The 23,065-nt window shown below is 44.5% G+C and overlaps 1 protein-coding gene across 1 annotated transcript in view; it reads right to left on the bottom strand.

Moving 5' to 3' along the window:
* Positions 1–23,065, bottom strand: part of LOC138745843 (chondroitin sulfate proteoglycan 4-like) — a gene marked incomplete at its 5' end in the record, with an annotated part of 85,636 nt that overhangs the window by 27,987 nt on the left and 34,584 nt on the right. Inside the window, one exon of the mRNA XM_069903225.1 lies at positions 16,607–20,143. Within this exon, the coding sequence (XP_069759326.1) occupies positions 16,607–20,143 (3,537 nt within the window). The remainder of the gene's footprint in view (positions 1–16,606; positions 20,144–23,065) is intronic.

The following is a 23,065-nucleotide window of genomic DNA, read 5'->3' as shown; positions in this document are numbered from 1 at the left end:
ACTTGCCAGTCTCGGGGATGCCCTGCTACGAGTATACCCCTCACCAGTAGATTTGGATTTACATTTACAGAACAATTGGGGCACCCCAGAGGAGGTATAGCAGTAATTCGTCAGCAGGCCCTGACCTCTGCCTTGTATGCAGGGCGTTTGAGGCTGAGGGTACATGGGAGGGGAGCCCTGATGAAGAGATATTCACAGCTGGAATGCATACCAGATTGGTTCGTTCCGCCCAACCCACTGTACGGGGACTGGTTCTGTCCGTAACTAGTCCGCTAATTGGGCACCCTGTGTCTGAGGCGGTGCATGCCTTATCTGGGCTTCGAGAATTAGAGTTGGGAGGTAAAATCCACTCATGTACAACCCAGGTTAAATCAGACAAGCAGGATGAAAAGAGAGGGGCTGCTGCTCATAACGGACCGACAAGAAAGGACCTTTTTCTGACCTTGTTAAAGTTAGGCGTACCTAAAAGTGATATTGATGGGAAACCTACTGCGGTCCTTTATGCCCTTTATGAGAGAAAAGCAGGGGAACATCATCCCCAGCTGCTGAGTCCTCCTGGCCCAGCTGTGCCTCCTGCTCCCACTACTGCTCCCACTGAGCCAGCTTCTCTTGCTCCAGTTATCCGTGATGAGATACAACAAATGGTTAAAAAGGCTCTTATGGATAATAGTGGCATGTGGGCCTGGAAGCCCCCAAACCCTACTAAAGCATGAGGCTGTGGGCAGGGCCCCCGTGTCTACTCCATTGAGATACAGTGGATACACGGGGACCCACGGCCCTACATACCATTAACAATCCATTGGGGTGGAGGTAATGACCGCCAATATTTGGCCTTGGTCGATACCGGTGCAGAGCACTCGGTGATTCCGGGTAACCCTGACCTCTGGACTGGACCAACATTTTGAATAGAGGGGATGGGAGGAGCGATCACCCTGGCGAAGGAAATAAAAGTCCGCACCATGGTGGGTGATGCCCCTTCCCTATATGGTTACATGCCCTGGTGGCTACCACTGATGAGTGTATCCTGCGTATTAATATGTTGGCCGGTACAGCCCTTAATACTAGCCAAGGGGGATTTGCATTTGGAATTCGGACTATTACTAAAAGATTAGTGGTGGGTCGGGCTAAGTGGGATCCTGTGATGGTGCCTCCCCCCCAAAACCAGTGAAGCCGGGTGGCTCCTGGAGAATGACAGCTGACTATCGTTTTTTGAACAAACAGGCCCCACCACTTGCTTCGGCAGTTCCGGACATTGTTACCCTTACTGAAAACATTGCTACTGGGAACTCGGGAACATGGTGTGCTGTCATTGATCTCGCTAACGCCTTCTTCAGTATTCCTATAGCTGAGGTCTCACAGGATCAGTTCGCCTTTACTTGGAAGGGGCGCCAGTATACCTTCACCCACCTCCCTCAGGGCTATGTACACTCTCCCACTATTTGCCACAGCCTAATTTCCCGTGATTTGGAGACGGTGCCAGTATCGCCTTCCCTCTCAATTCACCATTATATTGATGATGTGATGATCCAAGGGGCCACGGAAGAGATGGTACAAGAAGGTATGGAGAGTGTCCAAGATACCCTGATGCAAAGAGGGTGGGCCATTAACCCCGCCAAGGTACAGGGCCCGTCCCAGACAGTTATCTTCCTTGGAATTCAGTGGCATGCTGGAGAACAGGTGGTTCCTGATAAAGTTCGCAATAAGATCGCAGTCTTGGCCACTCCTATTAACAAAAAAGAGACCCAGCGTTTCCTGGGGTTATTGGGATACGGGCGATGCCATATTCCACACTTGGCATTGCTTTTACGTCCTCTGTATAATGTTACCCGAAAGAAAACAGACTCTTTTTCATATATTGTTATTAATTATATCTTTTTTTTTTAGAGATAGTTCACACCCTAAACTGATCTAAAATTTTTTTTAATGATATATTTTTATTCTGTAATATTATTGTTTAATATCTCTGTATTAATTCATTACTTACTATGTATTTTTTATATCTCTTTGAACTGTATGTGTTTATAAATTATAATAATAATAATAAGATTGAAAAAGAAAGAAAGAAAACAGACTTTGTATGGGGTGATGATCAGGAAAGGGCGTTCCAGTCCGCCAAGCAGGCTATTCTTCAGGCCCTGCCCATTGCTCCCTGCATCCCAGATACCCCCTATGAACTACAGGTCTCCGTTACTAATGATGTGGCATCCTGGAGCATCTGGCAGAAACAAGAGGGCCACCGAGTCCCACTGGGATTCTGGTCACGTACCATGCCCGAGGCTGCCACTCGTTATTCTGCTTTTGAACAACAGTTACTAGCCTGTTACTGGGGCCTGCTGGAAACTGAAAGAATGACAGGCGATGCAGATGTTCATTTGCGACCTGCACTTCCAATAATGAACTGGGTCCTGGCTAATGACGCTAATCTAAAGATTGGGCGGGCTCAGCAGTCTTCTATTGTTAAATGGAAGTGGTAGATTCAGAGTCGTGCAACGAGAGGGCCTGAAGGGGTGGGCCGCATGCACGAACAGGTGGCTGATCTTCCGTCTTGTCATGAGGACGTTGAACCCACCTTGCCCCCTCCCTTACCCGCTTCACCAGTTCAGTGGGGTAAACCAAATGATTCGCTCACTCCAGCAGAACAAGAGGATGCCTGGTTTACTGATGATAGCAGCCGGTGGGTGCAAGGAAAGCAGAAGTGGAAGGCAGTGGCTTACCATCCCAGGTCAGGAACTCACTTATTGGAGGAGGGGGATGATGGCTCCAGTCAGTATGCTGAGTTGAAGGCGGTCACTTTACCACTAGACCTCCATGATCACCCTCTTCGCTTGTTTACTGATTCCTGGGCTGTGGCTAATGGACTAGTGGTTTGGATGTCTGATTGGCAAAAGAACGACTGGCTGGTACATGACCGTCCATAACATATAACATAACATAACAATTACAGCTCGGAAACAGGCCATTAGGCCCTTCTAGTCCGTACCAAACCAAACACCCCTTTCTAGTCCCACCTCCCTGCACAATGCCCATAACCCTCCATCTTCTTCTCATCCATATACCTGTCCAACCTTTTCTTAAATAATACAATTGACTCCGCCGCCACTATTTCTCCCGGAAGCTCATTCCACACGGCTACCACTCTCTGAGTAAAGAAGTTCCCCCTCATGTTACCTCTAAACCTCTGCCCCTTAATTCTTAACTCATGTCCTCTTGTTTTAATCTTTCCTCCTCTTAACGGAAATAGTCTATCCACATCCACTCTGTCTATCCCTTTCATAATCTTAAATACTTCTATCAAATCCCCTCTCAACCTTCTACGCTCCAAAGAATAAAGACCTAATCTGTCCAATCTCTCCCTATACTCTAGATGCTTAAACCCAGGTAACATTCTGGTAAACCTTCTCTGCACTCTCTCCACTCTGTTTATATCCTTCCTATAATTAGGCGACCAGAACTGCACACAGAACTCCAAATGAGGCCGCACCAACGTCTTATACAATCTCAACATCACCTCCCAACTCCTATATTCCATGCAATGATTGATAAAGGCCAGCATACTAAAAGCCTTCTCCACCACCCTATTCACGTGAGTTTCTACCTTCAGTGAACGATGTACCGTTACTCCTAAATCTTTCTGCTCTTCTGTATTCCTCAATGCTCTCCCATTTACCACGTATGTCCTATTCTGATTCTTCTTACCAAAATGAAGCACCTCACACTTATCAGCATTAAATTCCATCTGCCATTTTTCAGCCCACTTTTCTAAGCAGCCCAAATCCCTCTGCAATCCTTGAAAACCTTCTTCATTATCCACTATTCCACCTATCTTAGTATCGTCTGCATATTTACTAATCCAATTCACCACCCCATCATCTAGATCATTAATGTATATAACGAACAACAATGGGCCCAATACAGATCCTTGAGGCACACCACTGGTCACCGGCCTCCAACCTGACAGACAATTATCCACTACCACTCTCTGGCCTCTCCCTTTCAGCCAATGTTCAATCCATTTGACTATCTCAAAATTTATACCTAAAGACTGCACCTTCCTAACTAACCTTCCATGTGGTACCTTATCGAAGGCCTTACTGAAGTCCATATAGACAACATCCACTGCGCTACCCTCATCCACGTTCCTAGTCACCTCTTCAAAAAATTCAATCAGATTGGTCAAACATGACCTTCCTCCCACAAATCCATGTTGAGTGCTCCTGATCAGACCCTGTCTATCCAGATGTTTATAAGTATTATCTCTAAGAATTTTCTCCATTAATTTACCTACCACAGACGTCAAACTTACAGGCCGATAGTTGCCAGGCTTCCTCCTTGAACCCTTTTTAAATAACGGAACCACATGCGCAATGCGCCAATCCTCCGGCACTATCCCCATATCTAATGACATTTGGAAAATTACCGCCAGAGCCTCTGCTATTTCCTCCTTCACTTCTCTCAATGTCCTGCGGAAGATCCCGTCTGGTCCCGGAGACTTATCCACCTTTATATTCTTCAAAAGCCTTAAAACTACACCTTTTTTAATCTCTATATTCCCCATATTTACCCAATTTGCTTTTTTTTATCTCACATCTCCCAATATCCTTCTCCTTAGTGAATACCGAAGAAAAGAAACTGTTCAATATCTCCCCCATTTCTCTAGGCTCCACACACAGTTTTCCGCTCTGATTTTCTAAGGGACCAATTTTGTCTCTAGCTTTCCTCTTACCATTAACATATTTGTAGAACTCTTTTGGATTAGTTTTCACCCTGCTTGCCATAGTTTCCTCGTACCTTCTTTTAGCTTTCCTAATTCCTCTCTTAAGATTCCTCTTACATTCAATGTATCTTTCAAACATCTCCTTAACTCCATGCTTCTTATATCTAATGTACGCCTCCCTTTTTCTTCGAACCAAGTTTCCAATATTCCTTGAAAACCACGGCTCTCTCAAACCTTTTGCCCCTCCTTTTAACCTAACAGGAACAGCTGTGCCCCAGTATGGGGCAAACAGCTGTGGGATGTTTCCCATCATCGTGAGATAACCATATATCACGTTGATGCCCATACCAATGCGACGACAAACATGGCACAACATAATGCAGTAGCAGATCAGCTTGGCACTATCAGCCGCGCCGATACTGTCCCCCTGGCTCGATGGCCACACGAACAGAGTGGCCATTTGGGGGAGAAGGGATCAGCTATGTGGGCCCGTACACATGCCTTACCCGTCCATCAGGACGATGTCCGCATGGTTGTGCGTACATGCTCAGCATGCCAGCTTGTGAAGTCCCTCACCGTTCCTCCTGGTCCGCATGGCCGAATAAGATGGGGAGATCGCTCAGCTGCGGTCTGGCAAATTGATTACATAGGCCCCATGCCAGATTGTATGGGTAAACGTTACATCCTGGTAATGGTTGACACCTTTTCGGGCCTGGTTTTTGCTTTTCCCACCAAGACGGCTGACCAAGCTAGCACTATCCAAGGACTAAACCATTTAATTTCTCGTTATGATGTACCAGAAGAAATTCAATCTGATAATGGCTCACACTTCTCCGGGAAGGCAATCTGTGATTGGGCAACTGACAACAGTATCTTATGGGTCCACCATATTCCTTATTACCCACAGGCTGCCGGGTTAGTTGAACGAATGAATGGCTTACTGAAGGAACAAATTCGTTTGTTAACACCACTGGGGACCCTGAAGGGGTGGTGCCATGTGCTGCAGCAGGCAGTCGACAATTTGAATCATCGCCCTTTAAAGGGAGGTACACCTTTCCACCGACTTCTTCACGATTCTGAACTACAGCCTAATCCAGAGGAAAAACAATCATTGCCCCCCCATTCCCGAGCCAGAGAATGACAAAAGGTATGGGTGGCACCATCAGGTAGTGGCCCTCCTGTAAAAGGGGAAATAGTGACACCTGCCCAGGGTAACACTCGGTGGGTAGCTATTGAGGGACAGGATGGTTTAGTTTGTTTAAATACCGAATGCTTACGGCATCGTGAGTGACATATGTCAGGCTTCTTTGTTCCAGATCCTCCGTCTTGCACTCCTGCTGATCTGGCTTAACAGCTGCTTTGGTGCCAGCAATTGGATTTGTAATGTTGAGGACATTCTGAGGGAGTTGCCCGTGGGGGACATGGCCCGATGCATTACACCAATGAGGTCCTCGGTCACTCGCCTCAAGTGCAGCTTATATAAATATGTTATTGCCGGTCACGGTTCCTTTATTCTGTTTGTGGATGGACCAACTGAAGGAGTCGACCCCTACTTCTGTGATGGTAATTTTTGTACCCACTTTTTGTCTTGTAATAACTCTGCACCACCTGTCGCTAAGTGGTAGGAGGATTCCGGTTCTGTGGAGGGTTGGTTGTCTAGTTCACCATCTAATATTCCTTCAGATTTGTCCGACAATTCCTTTCTCCATGTTTCCTATGCATACGCTCACCGACTGAATATATCTGATTGTTGGACTTGTACCCTAGCCCTTTGCATACCGGTACAGGCATTCCCATGATCCCCATTCCTTTCACCCAAAAGGAGGTTGCTGCCTGGAAATATTTTGATCCCTCCAAAGGCAGGGTTCACATTGATGTTAATAAGCCTGTGCCTGAGGAGGCCCGGTTCTTTAGTCTAAGTGAAATTTTGGGTATTTTTCAAGGATGGCATATTTCTACCTCACCTTATAATATCACACCCCCCTATTTTATTGTTTCTCAACATGTGAAGGGCTCTATCTGCTTTTGTAAGTTCCCTGATAAGCCTGCTGATGCATTGGGATACAGTGACTGTCTGGCATATTCCCCTTTTATTTCCAAGTACCCTATGAACGGGACCTATTGGGTTTGTGGGTCTCGTGCCTTTGCATGGTTACCCCTTACCTGGGGTGGTTGCTGCTATTTGGCATACACCGTCCCCTACCTGCATCATATTTCCCGTTTACAGGATCATCCCTCACTTATGCGTATGTCCCCTGTTCTTCGGCATAGACGTGCCCTCTCAGGTGCCAAGATTTTCTTTGGCGCCTTGATCCCAGGTTATGGCGTTATTCGTATTTCCCAAGAGGTTCACAAATTATATGATCTGATGAGTTCTATTGCCAGTGAGACATCCTTCGCCCTTTCGTCTGTCAGTCAGGGCCTTAATGACCTTAATCACGAGCTCTCTGCTGTCAGGACAGTGGCTTTACAGAATCGTATGGCCCTGGATTTTCTTTTAGCAAAACAGGATGGCACGTGTGCTGTTGTCGGTTCTGAATGTTGTTCGTATGTACCCGATGTATCCACTAATGTATCTGATATTGTTCAACATGTTTCAAAATCTGTTCATGAGCTCCAGCGTCTGGGTTGTGTGGCCCACAAGGATAGTTTGCAGACAGAGAGTCACCACTTTGCCCAGCGCCCCTCACAGAAACCTACAGCACCTGGTGTTCCGTGCAGTCTCCCCTCCAGTACTGACCAGGCCTGAGCCTGCTTAACTTCCGAGAGCAAAACAACAAGCAATTTATTCACAGCGAGGTTAGCAATGCAATGATAAATTAGTGGAAGCTGCAGTGTAATAATGACCAATAATACTGGACAACACATTTTCAAAAGGTTTGCTTCCTAGACAAAAGTTGGAGATTACGATAGACAACTTCAGGCTGAACGCCAAAATAATTTCAGATTTGCTGTATCATGTAGGAATTTGGAGAAACATAAAATTAGCTTTTATCAAATTTAACATGTGCAATCGTATAATGATGCCGACACATCTTTCTTCTTTGGCTTGGCTTCGCGGACGAAGATTTATGGAGGGGGTAAAAAGTCCACGTCAGCTGCAGGCTCGTTTGTGGCTGACAAGTCCAATGCGGGACAGGCAGACACGATTGCAGCGGTTGCAAGGGAAAATTGGTTGGTTGGGGTTGGGTGTTGGGTTTTTCCTCCTTTGCCTTTTGTCAGTGAGGTGGGCTCTGCGGTCTTCTTCAAAGGAGGTTGCTGCCCGCCAAACTGTGAGGCGCCAAGATGCACGGTTTGAGGCGTTATCAGCCCACTGGCGGTGGTCAATGTGGCAGGCACCAAGAGATTTCTTTAGGCAGTCCTTGTACCTTTTCTTTGGTGCACCTCTGTCACGGTGGCCAGTGGAGAGCTCGCCATATAACACGATCTTGGGAAGGCGATGGTCCTCCATTCTGGAGACGTGACCCATCCAGCGCAGCTGGATCTTCAGCAGCGTGGACTCGATGCTGTCGACCTCTGCCATCTCGAGTACTTCGACGTTAGGGGTGTAAGCGCTCCAATGGATGTTGAGGATGGAGCGGAGACAATGCTGGTGGAAGCGTTCTAGGAACCGTAGGTGGTGCCGGTAGAGGACCCATGATTCGGAGCCGAACAGGAGTGTGGGTATGACAACGGCTCTGTATACGCTTATCTTTGTGAGGTTTTTCAGTTGGTTGTTTTTCCAGACTCTTTTGTGTAGTCTTCCAAAGGCGCTATTTGCCTTGGCGAGTCTGTTGTCTATCTCATTGTCGATCCTTGCATCTGATGAAATGGTGCAGCCGAGATAGGTAAACTGGTTGACCGTTTTGAGTTTTGTGTGCCCGATGGAGATGTGGGGGAGCTGGCTGATGGAGGACCTCAGTTTTCTTCAGGCTGACTTCCAGGCCAAACATTTTGGCAGTTTCCGCAAAACAGGACGTCAAGCGCTGAAGAGCTGGCTCTGAATGGGCAACTAAAGCGGCATCATCTGCAAAGAGTAGTTCACGGACAAGTTTCTCTTGTGTCTTGGTGTGAGCTTGCAGGCGCCTCAGATTGAAGAGACTGCCATCCGTGCGGTACCGGATGTAAACAGCGTCTTCATTGTTGGGGTCTTTCATGGCTTGGTTCAGCATCATGCTGAAGAAGATTGAAAAGAGGGTTGGTGCGAGAACACAGCCTTGCTTCACGCCATTGTTAATGGAGAAGGGTTCAGAGAGCTCATTGCTGTATCTGACCCGACCTTGTTGGTTTTCGTGCAGTTGGATAATCATGTTGAGGAACTTTGGGGGACATCCGATGCGCTCTAGTATTTGCCAAAGCCCTTTCCTGCTCACGGTGTCGAAGGCTTTGGTGAGGTCAACAAAGGTGATGTAGAGTCCTTTGTTTTGTTCTCTGCACTTTTCTTGGAGCTGTCTGAGGGCAAAGACCATGTCAGTGGTTCCTCTGTTTGCGCGAAAGCCGCACTGTGATTCTGGGAGAATATTCTCGGCGACACTAGGTATTATTCTATTTAGTAGAATCCTAGCGAAGATTTTGCCTGCAATGGAGAGCAACGTGATTCCCCTGTAGTTTGAGATAATTTCAGATTTGCTGTATCATGTAGGAATTTGGAGAAACATAAAATTAGCTTTTATCAAATTTAACATGTGCAATCGTATAATGATGCCGACACATAGCGTTAGTTCAACTGACCTAAAAATATTTTGCCGCTGATTTTCGTTTGTACTCAGCATCTGATGCCTCTCGTGTCAGTGTCCAACAATAGTCGGCCAGTATCAATGGATTCCATTTCCCTGATACCACTTTTCCATGGTCGCAATGTCCTGGTGAAACCTTTCACCACGTTCGTCACTGACTGCACCGAGATCAGCGGGGAAGAAGGCCAAGTGTAAATGCAGAAAATGAATTTTCAATGACATGTTGCACATCGTGGTTTTGTCTGCTCGTTGACTTAAAATAGGACAGGAAATCACAAAAATAGGTTATATCTAAAAAAAAGTACGTGATAGGAAAATGTTCAGGTGATTTTCATGATCAGCCCAAAATCCATAAAATACACCCAAAAATGTTCAGGAAGCAAAATCTTTGTTGTCCAGTATTATCTGGGTTTTTAGAACCATTGGGAGGGGTGAAAGTCACTTGGAGCCAAGAATAATTCTGAGAGAGTAAAATCACAAGGAAATGCTGGAGAAACTCAGCCAGTCTCGCCTTGTCCATAGCAGGTAAAGATATATTACCAACGATTCGGGCCGGAGCCCTTCATGCCTATAAGTCTTTCCACTGAGAGAGGCACAGCTCTCCCTCACTGTTATCCCATTGTGTTGTTCTGCACATCAGAAATGGGACAGATACTCACTGAGGCACAACTGACACAAAATACAAATTAAATGTTAAAAGTTCAACACAATTATGAAATTAATAACGGACAGGGCAAGAACATGGAGTCACAGAGTTACTCAGTTGGCCCTTGGTTGGGTGAACTTGGAGCGACAGAGGATGAGAGGTGACCTGATGGAGGAATACAAGATGATGATTGTGTGAACGGCCAGAGGATTTTCCCCAGGGAGCATAGTTTTAAGGTGCTTGGGAGTAAATACAGGGGCAAATTCTTCACACAGCGAGTGAGGGGTGGTTAGAATGTGCGGCTGAATGGAGGAGGAGGTCAGGGACAATAGGATCTTTTAAGTGACCATTAGATAGGTACATGGAACTGAGATAAATGGAGGGTTATACAGCAGGGAATTCTAAGCATCTGGTAGAGCAGGTTATTATGTCAGCATGCCACTGTGGGCCAAAGGATCTGTACTGTGCTGTAGATTTCTATGATCTGTGTTCTTTGGTTCAACTCATCCATGCCCCACCAAGTTGCTTAGCTGAGTGAAAACAAACTGCAGGAGGAACTCAATGGTTGAGATGGAGAAGGGGGAGAGGGGTAGGAGATGGAGAAAGAGAGAGCGCACCATGGGAGGGTGGGTGTTGAAACAGCGAATGGATGTGGGATGTGCCATATGTCTGTATATGGAACTGGAAACCAGCAAGAAGGTGATAATGGTATGATATTTGCATCACAGGTGAGGAACTGGAAGATAGAGGGTGGTTAATGTTGGTGCTCATGGTGGAGCCCAGAGTGGCAGTGTGCTTGGGTACACAGTCAGGCACAGAGGACATCCAATTTCAGGCACTTTATGACCCCCTTTCGTAGTTTGGAAATGCTTCAAGACATCACTATTCTCTTCCACGCATTCCCGAGCTTTTCTTCTTGCGGGTACTTTTAGGAAGAAGATACAGACCCCTGAAAACCACCATCTCAAGGTTCAACAACAGTTCTTTCTCCCCGACAGCTATTAGGCTCTTGAACTGCCCCTACTACATTAATCCCTTCAGTGCCACACAACGGCCTGCCTGCACGACTGAAACACCACGTTTATTTCTTGCACTGTGTTAACTAGGAATATTTATATCCATCTTCTGTCCACTGGGTTTTCTTGCTTTGACTTTTTACATCTTCCAGACAACTATTTTGGGCCGTCCCAAGAAGCAGGAGCGAATCTCACCACCAGGATATTGTCCCCTCCTTGTGGAGGAAACTAAAACTCTCACCAATAATACAAGAATCTGAATCCCTCCCTCCTGCACACATTCACTCTTCTTACCCTCACGAGCAAGTGCACTCTGGCAAATCACATCTGAGGCATTTGTGTATCATCTTGCCTTTACCATCTTTCTGTTCTTTTCTATCTCTGAATGCATTAGGATACTACACTGGGACACAGTTGTTAACTCCAACAAACAATCCACATATTCCTTGGATAATCACGAGGAGATTGTTAATTTATTGGAAAGATAAAGGAAGCTGATCTTGTTTTTTGGGTGAAAGACAGTTGAAATTAATGGAAGTGAAAAGGTTGTGAAGGACATGGATACAGTGATCTGGACAACCCATTTCCAGGGAATACGCAACAAAATGAAGAGTTGGGAATATTGAACCATTTTACCCAAACTGTATCAGGGCTACGGGATGTACTGTATATGCATGTGTAATGGTCAATACCGTGTAAAAGTTGAGCCCCCGCCCTATTTTTGGTCCCGGCTGCCCACCCATCTGAGGTCTGACATCCTGACCATACCCTGGCCACCCACCCATCTAAGCTCCCAACATCCCAAACTTCGACTTACCACCCAGTCCTGGCTGCCCGCCCACCTATCTAAGCTCCTGTTGTCCCAACTGTGGATTCTTGCTTAAGCCTTGGCCACTCGTCCATTCGAGCTCCCAAAATCCCGAACTTGGACACCACCTGGTCCCAGCCACCTGCTCACCCATCTGAGCTCCCGACGTCTCAAACAATGCAGGTACTTACAGCTGTCAAAAGTAGTGTATGTATAATAGTCAACCCCCTAATTTTACCCTAAAAATTGGCCACAAAATTGAATTATTACATGTGTATATATGGTACAGGCATTGTCAGGTCAAGGTCATTGATTCCTCTGTCTATTTGTTGTGAGAGAAGGAACATCTCATCTAACAATTCCTAAAATAGTGTAATTGCCAAAACCAAGCAACCGGCTGGAGGTACTCAACGGGTAGAAGACATCAGCGGGACAAAAGGAACGGTCGACGTCCTGATGAAGAGTTTTGGATCTTTTTCTCCCACTGATGTTCTCAATCTGCAATGTTTCCCTGGCTGAATGTGCTTGGCTTCAGACACATCAATGCCAGAGCCATCAGAACAAGGGGAAAAGATGAAGCTGGTCTGCCCAGCCTGCCCACTGCCTCTATCTGGCAAGGAAGTGTTGCTGCAGAGTAACGAGGAGGATGGCTCCTCATTAATCACTGCTGAGGAGAAGCTTCAAAGAGGGAGGCACGGTTGGTGTAGCGGTTAACACAACGCCATGACAGAGCCAGCGACTGGGACCAGGGTTCGAATCCTGCACTGTCTGTAAGGAGTATGTACGTTCTCCCCTTGTCTGAGTGGGTTTTCCCTGGGAGTTTTAATTTCCTCCCACCATTCGAAACGTATTGGGGGGCGGGGTGCAGGTTAATTGGGTGTAATTGGGCGGCACGGACTTATGGGCCGGAAGGGCCTGTTACCGTACTCTATGTCTAAATTTAAATTTAACACCACAAAACCTGTGCCCCGGCACAGTGACCTCCATCCTAGACAAAGGAAAATGATCGCAGTCTCAGAGTTTTGGAGCAGCTGAAGTATGAAGCAAAGAGAGAAGCTGACAATGAGAATTTATTTGTTGTTGGCAAAGGGGAAGAGAGTGAACAATTTATTTTTTATTGCTTTAATTGGACACGAAAGGATTAAGAGAGGATTTAATTTAGTTTGTTCATTAATTAGCCTGGATCAACAGAATAAAGTTTAATTAATTAATGTTGATGAAATTCAGAGGTAAAATGATAGGTAAGTAATTATTTATTTGATTGACAGGGACAGAAACTGCTCAAAAGGGAATGTTAGATGTGAGGTAGCAAGTAAGGAAAAGGAGCTGAAAATATTAACTAGTCGATTTGTTGATTAGATTCTCACAGCAGAGGAGTGTTGTACCCCTCAGATCACCGATTGTTTCATGAGATCCAACAATACTACAAACTGGGTAATATTTTATAATTTCCACATAGTTGGGGGGGGGGGGCACAGGTAGTGTTACAGTTAGCACAATGCTGAGGCAGCACCATCGATTGAGACCGGGGTTCAAATCTCCCACTGTCTGTGAGGAGTTCATACGCTCTCCCCATGTCTGCATGGGTTTCCTCTGGGGGCTCCGGTTCCCTCCCATTCTTCAAAACGTACCAATGCTTGTAGGTTAATTGGGTGTAAGTTGGGTGACTCATGGACCAAAAGGGACTGTTACCGTGCTAAATGTCTAAAATTAAATTTAAAACTTTTTTTAAATTAAATTAAAATAAAATTGCATCTAAATATAAAAGGATTGAAATTGATCTCATAGTTTATAATAGCAAAACACTTTATCAAACTACAAATTAGTTTTGAAGCTTGGTAACTTCTTGGCTGCAATAAAATCCTGCTAGTTAGGAAGTTATTGATTCAACCTGGGAGGACTCTCCAACTGTTCAACAAAGTGTCATGAAATTTCTTGCATCTGATTATCTGCATGAAGCTCAGTGCCCCATTAACTCCAGAAGGCACAAACTGTCAGTTTCACTGCTTCCTCTGGGATGCTGTTGGCCACGCTCCCATCAACTGAGCTGCACTGTTACTTCATCAGCCCACTGGGCAAGGTTACATGGAAAATGGGTAAAAAAAATTACACTGGACAACAAAGATTTTGCTTCCTGAACACTTTTGGGTGTATTTTATGGATTTGGGGTGCTGATCAAGAATATCAACTTAAAACTTTCTTATCACAGACTGTTTTCTAGATCTAACCTATTTTTGTGATTTCCTGTCACATTTTAAGTCCACTTCAAGCATCCAAAACTGTGAAATGCAACGTGTCATTGAAAATTCATTTTCTGCTTTCGCACTTGGCCTCCTTCCCCACTCATCTTGATGCCGTCAGTGACGAACACGGTGAAAGGTTTCACCAGGACATTGCGACCCTGGAAAAGTGGGTTTAGGGCTACTGAAATCTATCAATGCTGGCTGACTGTCGTTGGACACTGACATGAGGGGCATCAGATGCTGAGAACAAACGAAAATCAGCGGCAAAACGTTTTTGGGTCGATTGAACTAACGCAACGTGTCACCGTGATGTGATTAAACATGTTAAATTTGATAAAAGTTAATTTAATGTTTCTCCAACTTCCTACTTGATATAGCAAATCTGAAATTATTTTTGAGTTCAGCTTGAAGTTGTTGACCACAATCCCCAATTTTTTTTCAGGAAGTAAACCTTTTGAAAATAATTTGTTGTCCAGTGTAATCAAAGGAGGAGTTGAAGATAACAAAATCACATTGAACAGAGAAAACAAATGGTCAAGACCAAGATTGAAACTTTGCTTCTATGACTAAAATCAAAACTCTGCACAGCAAACTCTTCCAAACTGCAGGAACATTGCCTGGTGACTGGTACAAGTTAATTTACTGGCACCCTGGCCTTCCACTTCAACAGGATGCAATTTAAAGCATTTCTGAAGGACTTTGAAAATAACTATTGGTTGGGAGTTTTGGTAATAAACTACTCTTGAACAACCAAGATCCAAAGCAGATGCAGGTAATTAGATTCGTGTGGAGGCAGCTATGCAATAGGGGGAAAATGCAAGCAAATAACCTGACTTTCTCTGCTGTTAATTAGCAACCTTAGAACTCAGTTTCAGAATGGATTAGAGCAGCCAGCAGGAAGGTGCTGACTGCTCAGGCTCTCTCAGCAGACACAGCATGGTGGACAAATGAAACAACTGTAGGAGCATTGCATATTGTAGCAACTCTTCAAACTGTGGTTATTAGAAATGTGATTTCTCCACAAATGTGAGCACCCACAAATTGAACCTCATATTCTGTATGATCACCCTTCAACCAATGGCATTAATATTGACCTCCAGTTTCCGTTACCCCTTCTACTTCCAACTTTCACGAGTATTGTTTATAGTCTGCAGGCATGTAATGGCAGGGTCAAGGAATTTTGCCGCGACATGGGTGAACAGTCTAAAAAGGAATGTGTAGGAATTTGGAGTCAATTCCTGCACCGCGATTTATCCTTCACGATCCCTACAACATTTGGAAGAAGCCTGCCGTGTAAATCATACCAGAAAAATTTGTTAATGGTCATCCACTCCACTATACGCCCAACCTCCGGGATTGTGGGATTCAGGTACTTGTAGTCTAAAAGGGCACCCAGTGTGAACGACCACAAGGGCAGCAATTTTTCCAGCAATTTTTCCAATATTGCAGTCTATAAAAACATAACTGTCTCCTTTTCTCCAATGCTCTCTGCTCTTCCCGGTCTCTTTTCCCACAGCTCTTCACTCACAGAGCCAACCCTCCTCCCCCCCCCCCCCCCCCCCATCAATACTCACCTATCCTCTCTCCTGGCCCCTTCTCCATATCCAATTATCACCTTTTGTTTGTTGGTCTGTAGTCCGCCCCCTGCCATTTCTTTAATTCAGACGCCAGTCTGTTTTTCACTCATACTGAAGAAGGTCTCAGGCCCGAAATGTTAGTAATAGATCTTTACCTCCTATGGAAACTGCAAGACCGGTTGAGTTCCTCCAGCATTTGTGTGTTTTTATTATCCCTATTGCCACACACCATAGAGCATTACAGCACAGAAAATAGGCCCTTTGGCCCTTCTAATCTGTGCCAACTATTATTCTGCCTTGTCCCACTGATCTGCACCCAGTCCTTACCTCTCCCATCCATGTACCTGTCCAAATTTTTCTTAAATGTTAAAATTGAGCCCATTTTCACCAACTAAACTGGCAATTCTCTGTATGAAGAAGTTCCCCCCTCATGTTCCCCCTCACCCATGTCCTCTGGTTTGTATCTCACCTACCCTCAGTGGAAAAAGCTGACCAACATTTACTCAGTCTATTCCCCTCATAATTTTAATTACCTCCATCAAATCTCCCCTCATTCTTCTACACTCCAGGGAATAAAGTCCTAATCTGTTTAACCTTTCCCTGTAACTCAGTTCCTGAAGTTCCGGCAACATCCTAGTAAATGTTCTCTGCACTCTTTCAATCTTATTGATACCTTTCCTGTAGTTCGGTGACCAAAACTGCACACAATTCTCCAAATTTGGCCTCGGGCTTGTTTCAGGGCTTGACATTCTGAGTTGCATGAAAAAGAAACAAAATGCCATGATAGAGGATTGCACTGTAGCCCGTCCCATTGGACGACAACTCAGTGTGAATGGGTCCTGTCAGGACAAAACTGATGACAATTAAACATGCACGCTTAGACTTACAAGAAGTTGTTTCTTCAGGATGCTTTGTGCTCCTTCCTGGTCTACGATAATTTTTTTATTGTGGACGACGACTGGTGGGTGTTGATGACTTTCCATAAAGATCAAAATGGGAAAAATTCCCTCTGCTTGAATATCTTTCACTTCAACCCGATAATTAAAGGAATCTCGGGAATGTCGGCTGTTGTCATGCTGGTAAATTACTTGGCCAATGTTTATATCTTTCTGTGAGAAGATCAAATCTGGTTCACCGTTCACAAGAAGCTTTCCATGTCTTGGGGGCAGGGTTACATGATATACAATCTCTTCTTCACTCCAGATGTCCAGATTGGACTCCACATTTAGAAAATAGCCATGGACATTTGCCTTCTGCCCTTGCTGAACCAGGAAAGTGGACTCATTGACTATTCTCAAGTAAGAATCTAAAGCATGAACCTCCAACACAGCTGCAGTTTGATGTACACCATCAGACACTTGCAGCTGGAATCGTCCTTGGTGAGCCCCGTGATGTTTAAATAATACTCGCTTCTTCTCCATGTCTTCCTGACTGAAACGGGAGAGTTCATGAGCAGTGTCATCTGCAGAGACAATATTACCATTGGAGATCCCCCATTTAGTGTAAACCAACTGAGAGTCATCAGCGTCGGAGTCTGTGTCGTGAAAACAAAGTTCTGCTGTGGTCAGCAAGTGTTGTCCATTTAGGGTCACGTTAAATGTCTTATTGACCACCCGAACAGGTGGCTGGTCATTTATCGGTTTGATGTAAATGTTCAATGTTCCATGGAGCATGTCTGCCTTAGGTTCATGAGCTTTAAAATGTTCCACAACAACAAAACCAATCTTATCTTGCAGGGTTTCAGAATCATCATGTACGTACATCAATCGCTCTTGGAGAATGTCATCATTAGTAAAAACTGTGACAGCTTCCTTGGTGTCTGGCTGTGTGATCACTTTTCCATGCTGAGGACCTTGCGTTATGTTATACACAAAATCAGTGGTACTCTGACCTACGGTGAAAAGTTGATCCATGGTGATGGTTTGTGTGCCTCCTTCAACTACCAGCAATGCCTTACTCATCAGGATTGGTACGTCAGGGTCAATGCCAATCAATATTGGGTAAGTATAAACAGGGGAATGTTGGTCGCCCACAAAAACTTGAAACTGGAAACTGTCCTGAGTTTCTTCAGTGTTTCTAACAGTAGCCACATAAGTGAGCCCGACATGCTGCAAGTCCTCCTGGGTGAAAGTGGAACCTGGTCTTAGTTCCTCATTCACCACCAGTAACTTTCCTTTCTCAGGAGACTTTAGAATCACGTACCTGAACAGGTCAGCGGGGATTGAATGTCCTTCAATGGCAGCCTCAAGTTCGTTGTGTGTAATCTTTCCTCTTCTAACATTATTTAACTCATTTGGAGATATTTTGAGCAGGGCTATTTGGGCACTCTTTATTTTTACAAAAAATATATTGTCTTCAAGAATTTCTTGTCCAATTGTCACTGAAAACGCAAGTTTCTCAGTAATGTCTTGCCTATGAAACTCAGGGTCTGTGCTGAAATATCGAAGGTGGCCCAATTCTATATCACGCTGATGGAATGCCCTCACTGGTTTCCATTCTCCACGATTGTCAAGCTTCTGGACCTCGCCATAACGTAATGGGTCAGTAATACTATACAAGATGTCCACCTCCTGCTTGATTGCAGAATTGGTCTCCACAGACAGATTGCCAGTGGTGATTAGACCCACACCGCCTTGTGGAAGAAGTAAACCAGTGTTCGTGTTAATTCGCAGATCAGGTTTCAAAGCCACGATTCTCAAAGGGGTGATATCACTTGTTCTTTCTCCATCAGTGACCTGAAGCAGCAATTGGGACACTTTTGCCCCACTGTGAACATAGCGAATGTTTCCTGCTCTAAGATCCTGACATGAAAATTCCCCGATTCTCTGGCTGGGGTGTCGTGCATCTTCAACATAACCTCTGTCTTCTTTGTTGACAACAATAATTTTTAATTCGGCACAAATGTGGTCAGCATCTATGGGTAGAATAACATCTGGACCAAGGGTTTTCCAGGTATTTTGAAGCATCATTATTAGATTCCCATTTGGGAAGGTGAGTTCTGGTGGATCATTGACTGGGGTGATTGTTACATTTAAAATATACTGATGACCCTGCTTTAAACACTTCAGAATTTCTTGTTTGCTATGAACAGATACTTCAAATATGAGCTGGTCAAATAACCCTTCAGATCCATCATGGTGGTATATAACATGGTGACTGATCACATCCAACAAAGTAAATGCTTTTCTATTTTTTGCACCTGGAATATTGAGTTCCAAATGTCCATGTCTGCCATCCTGTGTAATCTTAAAAAGTACTTGGGAACGTCTTATCCCACTTCTGCGCAGATCAATAGTGGGATGCATGTGTTTGAGCTCCAAAGTGGAACTTCCTGCTTCCTTTACAGCTAGTGGTGTCAGATCTAATAGTCTTGTAAAATTATTGAAGACATTGGAGATATTTTTGGTGATCAAGCATCTGGGATTGTTCTTGAGAATTCCCCTTGGAATAGATACAGGTAGAAGCTCACCTTCTGGTGTGTTCTCACCTTCCCTTGCTTCCTCATCATTCACACAAGCAGTATCAACAGCTCTGGTGACTAATGCATTGGCCAAGCTCTTCTGCTCTGAGTTTACTCGGATGTCACGAATGCACCCAACAAACGACCCGGACACTGTTCTTTCCGCCAACACAAAGGAAAGACCACGTTTAATTAATTCAGATGAAGTTTTGTTGTCTATTCCACCTATGTACAGATGCCCATGGAGATCCAAATATCCTTTCTTACTGTCAGTTCGTTGGTTTTGGGATAACTTATCATCTACGATAAGCTGTACATAATTCATGTTAATGAGCAGTTTAACACTGTGCCATTTTCCATCACTCACAAAGTGAGAGTTGGACAGTTCCACAATCCCAGTTCCATTATCAATTAAGACACGCAAATGACCATCTGCGATTTCTAAGGCAATGAAACTTGACTGCCATCCAGCGTGGTAAAGTAAAGGGGCCTGGAATATCAATGTCTTAACAAAACACTCAAACCTTCTCTCTTCATTTGTGCTCCACATTGGAAAGGAAATAAAGGATCTTGGGCCTTGAAAGTTGACAGGATATTTGTTCCCTGCCACAATCACATTGCTACATCCATCCTCTATGTTATACTCAGGGTGAGAGACAAGTGAGGATAAGATATCATAATTGTTAAACTCAGCCTTCGAAATACAACCTCTGAACAGGGTGGATGTCTCTGATAAGTTGGTAAACTTTGTCTCTCCTGGTCCACCGAAATACAAGCCAAAGTTGACTTCGAGTTTATTAAAATAGTCAGGCACTTCCACGGTGGTTGTGAAGAGTCCATCTACAGTCAAGATTAGCGCCTTGTTCTCATGAACAAGATAGACATCATGCCAATCCAGATCATTAAGCTTTAGACCCTTCTGAGAATGTAATATCACTTCTCCAGATCCAAGCTGCAATTTAACCTGAAAAATAAAACAAAAATCCAGATTTCAGATTTATTGTCAGAATACATACATGACATCACACACAACCCTGAGATTCTTTTTCCTGTGGGAGGCAGAATTACCACTTATTGGCAATGCAAAAAAAAATGTACTCAAGAAGATACATACACATGTAAGCAAATAAAGAAATGTAAACAAACTGACTGTGCAACACAGAGAGAAAAAAGCAATAAAGTGCAAAAGTACAAGTCCTTAAATGAGTCCCTGATTGAGTTTGTTGTTGAGGAGTCTGATGGTGGAGGGGGAGCAGCTGTTCCTGAACCTGGGGGTGCGAGTCTTATGGCACCGATACCTCTTTGCTGATGGCAGCAGCAAGAAAAGAGTGTGTGCTGGGTGGTGTGGATCCTTGACGATGGCTGCTGCTCTCCGACGGCAGTGTTCCCTGTAGATGTTCTCGATGGTGGGGAAGGTTTTACCTGTGATAACCTGGGCTGCGTCCATGACATTTTGCAGGGCTTTAAGCTCAGGGATATTGGTGTCCTGGTTCCTGCACTCACATTCAACTTACTGGAGCCCCGTTAAAGTTACCAGGTTTACTGGGAAATTTATAATATCATATCAAAATAAAGGTAAATTTTAAAATGTGGGTTAATTAATAAGGAATAACATTTAATGTTTGAAAAATCAGATTGTTTAGCACCACTTAAATCCAAATGTGTCAAATTACTGGAACTTTTCTGCATTAACTGAAAGGAAAAGACTATATGGCTTTGGTCAAATTTATTAATTAATTGACCCCCCTCCCCCCATGATTATTTCTTTATTAATTATTCCCATTGCACACACTGTATATGGTTTAACTGGTGATGGATCATTTTCCAATTATAACTTCGCATGGGATATTTTTTTCCAGCAACATTTATGTACCCAAAGCAGGAATCAGGATAATGGAACTACATTTTCCTGTCTTAAGTCACGTTGAACATAAAATGTATATAATTCCTTGTGTGGTTAGGCTGTTTAAAGTGAATGCAACAGTGTGAAGGTGATGGTTTACGCTCCCCACCCTAAACACCAACGGAACAGAGCAGGGTCTGACTGACTGGTTCAGAGATTGGTGTTCAGGGGACATCCAACACCTCAATTCATCTTCTTTCTAATCAAAACCCCATCTGACCCAATAATCTGGATTAGGGTGGAAAAGTGATCTCCTTTGAAAGGAGAAAGCAGCAGTAACTCAGGAAACATCCCCATATCCCGATGATCACCAATTATTCGGGGTTGCACTCACAGTTATCCTTGCCTTATTACACTTTTTACCACCCAGATTTCATGTTAAAATGAGAAAAGTACTCACTAAAATATTTGGAATGTCCAGACTCAGTGTGCAGTGATAAATGGAAAATCCTGTCGAAGTTTCCTAATCTTTAGCGTAAACAGGACTTACTATCAGAAGCTGGTGTGTTTATTTCAATGCTTCTTTGTCCATTACTGGTTTACTCGGTAATTCAATCAGCTTGCATTGGTTGCTTTGAAAACATTCCTCATACCATTTCAGGCCTACACCCCAGGGTGGTCCCCTGGCACAAATCATTCCTTGTGAAAGCTATCTTTCACCAGTTGTCAGGATGGAAACTCTGCCCCTGTTCCCAAGACATAACCTGGCCTTGACAAACGTCGGTGGTTTGTTTAAATCTGCTGTCCACCTTCTATGGTACAAAGTCAGCTGGCTTCATTGCAGCTACAGACTCAAGCAATCAATGAATACAGGACCACAGTGCTCCCAGTGTGATCCATGGCACTGACATAAACTATATGGAACAACTGTATTTAGTCTAAGCTGGACGAGGACATCATAGACACTGGAAAAATAGTTCAATTTATATAAATATTGTTTCGTTTCCATCTGATGGATCAGTAATTCATTCCAACTGGACTTGTGTATACACAGAAAGGGAGGCAAAAGTGGTCAAATTAAATGGATGCATTAAGGATGCACAACTCCAGAGCTCCCAGATACACAAGAAAATAAACATGGAAAAAAAAACAACAACTGGAGATGTGAGAAGTCATCAAGAACAGAAAAATGACAAAAAAAAAGTAAAACAACAAATAAGAACGGTAAAGAATCAACCCCGAAGCCAGGAGACCAAGCTGAGGTACCTTGTGGTGAAGAAAGTGGCAGGGCCACTTTGAGGCCTGTTGTGGAGCTGTGCAGCTTGTGGAGTCTATTCAGGAGACCCAGGATCAAGGAGGTGACACTGCCCCGGACTGGCAAGCAGACAGCAGAGCCCTGTGATTCGGAACCCGCGCCCCCCCATCCCCCCCCCCTCTCAGCAGGAGCGTCGGGTCTGGCACTCTCACACTGAGTGTGATGCTTTCACTATGGACATTGGGAGCAGCGGCGAAGGGGTGGAGAGGCCAGGAAACATGGGAGAGGAGTCAAACTGGGAGGTGGTGATTCCGTTGAGATACAGCTTCGGATTGGGGGAACGTGACATGTACGAGTGACAAGAGCAATGACGAGGAGGGCGACCATGACAGCGACAGGGGTGGCAACAGCAGCACAGAAGGACAATACCATGAGGTCTGGAAGAGTCTTACCAGTGAGGGAGGGGTGGGGAAGGACTCCCCCGAACCCTCCTTGAGAGATGTACTGGAGGCCCTGGGCCTCATGGAAGATAGGGTCTTTCAAGCTGTGACTAAAAGAGCCCGGGACATGGGGGAAAAAAATTAGATAAAATGCAGGTAGCCATCTTCGGGTAAACGGGTAGAATGACAGTTGAGGACAGGATGGGAGAAAGTGAGGAAAGAATTAATAAGGAAGAAAAGGAGCTGGATGCACTGGTAAGGAAGAGGGAAAGCATTTGGGACAAATTGGATGCTCTAGAAAACCACAGAGTCACAGAAATAACAAAAATAGTGGGATGAAGGAAGACA

This window comes from Narcine bancroftii, chromosome 11 (genome assembly GCF_036971445.1).
Source record: "Narcine bancroftii isolate sNarBan1 chromosome 11, sNarBan1.hap1, whole genome shotgun sequence".
NCBI classification, from domain to species: Eukaryota; Metazoa; Chordata; class Chondrichthyes; order Torpediniformes; family Narcinidae; genus Narcine; species Narcine bancroftii.
This window is presented reverse-complemented; position numbering and strand designations above follow the sequence as displayed.